General features: G+C 45.6%; 1 protein-coding gene across 1 annotated transcript; it reads left to right on the forward strand.

Moving 5' to 3' along the window:
- Nucleotides 1–3: 3 nt before the first annotated feature.
- Nucleotides 4–6,355, forward strand: SMG8 (SMG8 nonsense mediated mRNA decay factor; the record flags this gene model as incomplete). Its single annotated transcript, XM_009324259.1, has 4 exons — nucleotides 4–1,249; nucleotides 1,918–2,063; nucleotides 2,458–3,333; nucleotides 4,875–6,355. Coding segments are annotated over 4 exons (2,466 nt in total), but the record flags the coding sequence as incomplete, so codon positions are not given.
- Nucleotides 6,356–6,531: the final 176 nt, after the last annotated feature.

The following is a 6,531-nucleotide window of genomic DNA, read 5'->3' on the forward strand; positions in this document are numbered from 1 at the left end:
GCCCCGCTGCCTCACGCCGAGGCCCACGAGTTCTGGAAGCACCAGGAGAAGCTGCACTGCCTGAGCCTCCTCTACCTCTTCTCTGTCTGCCACATCCTGCTGCTGGTGCACCCCACCTGCTCCTTCGACATCACCTACGACCGTGTCTTCAGGGCGCTGGACGGGCTGCGGCAGAAGGTCCTGCCCTCCCTGAAGGCTGCTATCAAAGACTGCCCGGTCGGCAAGGAGTGGAAGCTCAACTGCAGGCCGTGCCCTCCACGCCTCCTCTTCCTCTTCCAGCTCAATGGGGCCCTGAAGGTGGATCCCCTCCCAGGCAGGGGCCAGGACCCCTGCGGTCACCTGGAAAAGCCACCCCCCAAGAAGCACTCCCCTAAGAGGAGGTTGCAGCACGCTCTGGAGGATCAGATCTATCGCATCTTCCGCAAGAGCAGGGTGCTAACCAACCAGAGCATCAACTGCCTGTTCACCGTGCCTGCTAACCAGGCCTTCGTGTACATTGTGGCTGGGGGGGCCCAGGACGGAGATGATCCGGTGGCCATGCTTCTTGACCAACTCAGGAGCAACTGCACCATGAGGGAGACTGACTCGCTGCTGGCTCCCACCCTGTCGGGACCCAGGAGGTATCAGATGATGCGGCATGGCAGGCAGCAGCTGTCCTTCCATGCAGAGAGCAGCAGCAGCAGCTCCAGCTCCTCTGGACAGCTTGTGGACTGCACCCTCAAGGAGTTCTTGTGGCAGCACGAGGAGCTGGTGCTCAGCAAGAAGGGCTTTGATGACAGCGTGGGGAGGAACCCACAGCCCTCTCACTTCGAGCTCCCAACCTACCAGAAGTGGGTTGCTGCAGCTTTAAAACTGTATGAAGTGACCATTGAAGGCAAAGATGATGACCCGACCTCTCTCACTGGGGAGCTGAGCTCAAAAATCATGGGCAGCATCAAAGTCTTGGAAGGCTATTTAGATATAGACACCAAGTTCTCCGAAAACCGTTGCCAGAAAGCTCTCCCCATGGCCCACAGCGCCTATCAATCCAACCTGCCCCACAATTACACCATGACGGTCCATAAGAACCAGCTGGCGCAGGCCCTGCGTGTGTACAGTCAGCACGCCCGCGGCCCAGCCTTTCATAAGTACGCCATGCAGCTTAACGAGGACTGTTACAAGTTTTGGAGCAACGGGCATCAGCTTTGCGAAGAGCGAAGCTTAACTGACCAGCACTGCGTGCATAAGTTTCATCTGCTGCCAAAAGCGGGTAAAGCAGCTCACTTGTAATGGGGTTTTTCGTGGTTTAAATTTGTATCTGCTTTAAAATGTCTCGTCTTAGGCTGAAAACACCGACTCTCGCATGTTCATGGAAGATAAAGCTTGGCAGCTTTAAAGTTTTGTCTTCGTACAGGGGGATTAATTATAGCAGAGCTGCTGTGCAGGTTTCCTTTACGTTGAGAAATGTTTAGGAGTGAGTGCACTGTTAGCAGTAACTTTGATTTTAGTAGTAACTTTGATTCTGTCCTGCTAATTAGAGACATTACACCGGAGTCCTTCTAACAAGGGATGTGTAAGAGAACAAAAGTTCTCTAGGAAGCGTAACTGCCCCCTCCCCCCCCCTTTTTTTTTTTTTTTTAAATAACTTGATTGATGTCAGTCAAGGCATAGAAACTGTCTGAGAGACACTCATTGCAGACAGAAGAACTATTCATGCCTTTTAGGAAGAGGTTGTAAGAACAAAGAAGATTCAGTTTAGTGGTATAACCTACACTGGAACTTTGTATTAAAAATGGGAAAGGGAGGGAGTTGCTTGACAAACTGGCGTCACTGGTAAATAATTTTGCATATGTATATAGCAAGGAGGAAGCAGTGGATGGAGGGAATTAAAGAATCTCTAGAAATGGTGAGCAATTTAGGGTTTGATTTTGCTTTCAGGGGAAAAGCCAGAAGCAGACAGAAATCCTCCAGTTCTGTACCACAACAGCCGGGCTCGTTCCACTGGTGCCTGTAACTGTGGAAGGAAACAAGCTCCTCGGGATGACCCCTTTGATATCAAAGCAGCGAACTATGACTTCTACCAGGTAACTATTAGGTCTCTATTTTTGCTTCAAGCAGCGCTTTTGCTTCATCAACAAAGCCTGTATTCTGAAGTGACTACAAGTAAGTTTCCTCTTGGCCTTATCAACTTGTAAATGTTGCTTGGGGGAGATATTTCGGGGAGCAGTTGTTTGCACGGTGGGCAGTTCCAGTCTTCACCAGTGCATGCACGCAGGAGCATCTATTTACGCTTCAGGCGTGTTGGTTCATGTGAATTTTGAATCCGTTATGTCTGTGGGCTGTATTCCCATCGCTGCTTTGGTTCTCACGTAGCACAAACCTCCTGAATCTTAACTGTAGCTGCCGAATGTTAGGACTGTGAAGTCCCTCATCTCAGAGGTAGAAGGTGGAAAGTTAACCACATTTTCTTTCTCACAGCTGCTGGAAGAAAAATGCTGTGGGAAACTGGAGCACATCAACTTTCCCATATTTCAGCCAAGCACACCTGATCCGGCACCTGCTCGGGATGAGTCATCTCCTGCCCCTCCGGAAGGCGAGATTGAGAAACTTAAAGAAAAAGAACCTCAGACTCAGGGAGAAAGCACAGGCCTGAGCTTAGCCCTCAGCCTGGGTCAGTCGACGGGCAGCTTGGGCACTTACCCGCCTGACGCCCAGGGTGGAGGGGACAATGCAGAAAGTCACGGGCAGAGTGGGGACTCCAAAAGTGAGAAAAGGCCAAGCCTGGTAGATCGCCAGGCATCCACCGTCGAGTACCTCCCTGGGATGCTCCATTCTAATTGCCCCAAAGGCCTTTTGCCCAAATTCTCCAGCTGGTCGCTGGTTAAGCTGGGGCCTGCTAAGGCTTATAACTTCCACACAGGTTTAGATCAACAAGGTTTTATCCCGGGAACAAACTATTTAATGCCTTGGGACATTGTCATCAGGACGAGAACTGAAGATGAAGGAGACTTAGATACCAATTCCTGGCCTGCACCTAACAAGGCTGTTCCTGGGAAAAGAAGCGCGGTTGTGATGGGCAGAGGAAGACGGAGAGATGACATAGCTCGAGCTTTTGTAGGATTTGAATATGAAGATGCACGTGGTAGGAGGTTCATGTGTTCAGGGCCTGATAAGGTCATGAAAGTGATGGGAGGGGGGCCAAAGGAATCCGCCATCAAAGCCCTCAATTCCGACATGCCGCTGTACATCCTGTCGTCGACTCAGGGACGAGGACTCAAGCCACATTACGCTCAGTTCATGAGACTCTTTGTGGTGGTTCCTGATGCTCCACTGCAGATCACATTAACGCCTCAGGTAAGAAATGGAAGAGGGAACCTGGTAACTGCAGAGAAAGGGTTGGTTGTTGCAATGTTAATTGCAGGACTGGAAGGCACAAGGGAGGTAGGCAGAGGGTGGCAGGGGGATGCCACAGAAACTCCAACTCAAACCAACTTCAGTCAAGTTCTCTAAGGCAGTAGTTGCCCAAAGTAGCTGCTTTATAAACAGGTTTTTGGGTTTTTTTTTTTCAAGATTGGCTTATGCCAGCTTTATACTTTGTATAAAATAAGTTTTAAAAAATATTCTATCAAGGATGAATTAATAGCATTCCATACTGTAATAATGGCTGCTTTTTAAAAAAGGTAACAAGTGAGTAATGACTGTGTAAGAATGAATTTATCATTTTAAATGTCATAGAGAAAAGCAGTGACTCATTGCTGAGATGAACTATTATTAGTTACCCTTCGAATTTAGGTGGTGAAAAGGTGGTGGTTTTTTTTAACTGGAGCCTTTTTTCCCCTTTTCAAATGTGTATTAAAAAATGGAGAAAAAGCTCCGCTTACACTTTCTTGCTTTTTAAGGTAGTAAAATATGAACAAGTGTATCTTCCTTCAATTACTGCTATATGAAATACTACTGCATGCGCATAAGTGCTTATTATTAGTTAGTCTGTGGCAAGAAAATTGGTGTTCATTGTATAGTAGCGTCACTGAATAACAACAGTCGGCACAAAACACGCCCCTGTGAGTGGTGGTGGGGAGGCGGGTTTGGGACATTTTGTAACCCTTCGAGCTGTTTGAGAGGTGCCACAAGATCCTTAAAACTGAATCACAAGACAATGGAGTTGGCTTCTTCTAGGGGACACCTTCAACTACTCGGATATGAACCTGCTTTGTTTTAGAAGTTCAAGGAAGAATACTGACTGAAACCTGGCACCAACACCAAAATTTCAATGCAGTTTGCGATTTATCATGCTATTGTTTGGAACTGAGGCGAGAACTGAAGGTTCAGCGTGTGCTGATATTTATTTTGCTCTTCATTCCCAGCTTACATCTGTATCGCAGCTTTTGACTCCTAAGGGTGTGGTTTTTATTTGGGAAATCCGTTATGCTTTGTGTTGTGGGTTCCATGCATCGGTTCCTCGTGTGAATAAGACTTTCTGAATCTTTTAATACGAATTATACAAGAGCCATATTAAATGTTACTGAAATCCTTGAAAATTCACATTGGTTTCGAGTGAGGTAACAGCTCAGGGATGGCTGTGCTACAGTATTGAAACCCGCTGTTAACACAGCATTTACTACCGCCCGAGAGGCGAATGGCTGGTTGTTTGTATTGTGGATCTCCTTGGTAGGACCTAATCTGCAGCCTTAAATTCAGCATCCTCACTGTGATAAAATTAGAGATTTATGGATCTCTCACAGTAATGGCACAGTGGTTTCCTGGAGTGTGCTCAAGCGGGTAAGATCCTGGTTGTAGGCAAGACTTCGACTTCCTTGGATTCAGTTTGCTTTTACTTTTTTTTTTTTACTTCTAATAATGTTTGATTATCTACTCATATTTCCTTTCGATTTCAGGTTCAACCAGGGCCACCACCTTGTCCTGTATTTTACCCTGAGAAGCAGGAAATAACCCTTCCATCTGATGGATTGTGGGTGCTTAGATTTCCTTACGCGTACGTGACAGAACGTGGACCCTGCTTTCCTCCCAAAGAAAGCCAACAATTAATGAGTTACAAAGTTCTCCGAGGAATACTGAAAGCGATTACACAATAAGAATTATTCTGGTAGATTGATTTGAGTTTAAAGAGACTATCTTGAATCCAAATCATGGATTTTGATTCATGTCTCTTACCAACAGCTGTCACGGCAATCTAGTGAAGCCTGCTGTATGTCATTGAAACACAGTAAGATCGAAAATAAGGTCGGATATCGAAGTGGGTAAAGGAGTCCAGGAGACATGTAAATTTTCCGTTTATGTAAAAAATAAAAGATGGCTATTGTAATATACTGAGCCTGTATTACTAGATGTTTTGATGATAGTGCTTTTCCCCATCCTGTCTTTCTACATACATGTTTAGGAATATGTAAAAACTAGCATTGCCTGAAATCAAGAGTTTCCTTTGTCATATTGAGGCAACGATGGGCAGAATCTTTTCTCTTTTTCTAAACAAGCTATTTGTATGTCAACAATAGATGCTTTTAATGTGGTGATGTGAGAAATTGTTTGTCTTTGATCTTGTCTTAAAAAAACCCAACATTGCAGTTCTGATTTGTATTAACACCGCAGCCAGAAACTGTACTTACCTATATCAAGTTTATCAAAATATGAAATATTTTACTGTATTTGTATTCATAGATCAGATTTTGTGAAAAGGCCAGCTTAACTTCGTGTTTTGGAATGACAGATCTCTTTGGAAACTAAACCTGCTGGTCAGTTTGTGGAAAATGTAGAGCTGTATAAGCTTGTTCATTATAAGCAACTGCAGCTTAATTGTCGGTATAGCTTGACTTGTAGTGATTAAACAGACTTTTGGCTGCTAAAAGGACGGTTTTGGCCCACTTCAAATCTGAAATTGAGGGAGTTTGGGTAGTTATACTACACTTTCCAAAAGACGTGCTACATGATGTACTGAAAGGTAGCTTAAATCCTGCGAGCTTCACACGTGGCTGTTGGTGCCAAAAAAATTAGTCACAGTAAATGAATTTCCAACTTTTTGTCGAGGTAAGATGTATTAGTGATAGTGGCTGTATGCTGAGACCTAATTTAATTTCTAGAATATTTGTTTTTAATTAGCATGCATACAAAATTTAACTTGCCAATTTGTTATAATACAGTGATTATACTGCATGACCAGAGTTGAGGCCTGGTTTCTGTTCGGCGTATGATCTCCCTGATCAGCTGGGTGTGGAGAAACACTTCCTTCTGTCTGTGAAGACGACAGTATCTCCCTCTGCACGCCTTAATGAATTTAGATTTACCAAGCACTTAACGATTCCCAAGCGCAATCAATAAAATGAAAAGCACCACAGAGAACAGTTGTCTCTGCGAGACGCGGCCGTGCTACAGGCAGCGGGGAAAGCAAAATGGGAAATTAAAGTGTGTCACTGGAAATCGCTCCCAGCATTTGTTAACTGCCTAAAAAAAAGTGCGAGCCGTGACAGGCGCGCGGAGGTGCGAGGGCTGAAGCCGAGCTCCCCCCGGCTGAGGCGGCCGAGCCCCGCTCAGGGGAGC

The sequence above is a fragment of the Pygoscelis adeliae genome, unplaced genomic scaffold (assembly GCF_000699105.1).
Source record: "Pygoscelis adeliae isolate BGI_AS28 unplaced genomic scaffold, ASM69910v1 Scaffold290, whole genome shotgun sequence".
Classification (NCBI taxonomy): domain Eukaryota; kingdom Metazoa; phylum Chordata; class Aves; order Sphenisciformes; family Spheniscidae; genus Pygoscelis; species Pygoscelis adeliae.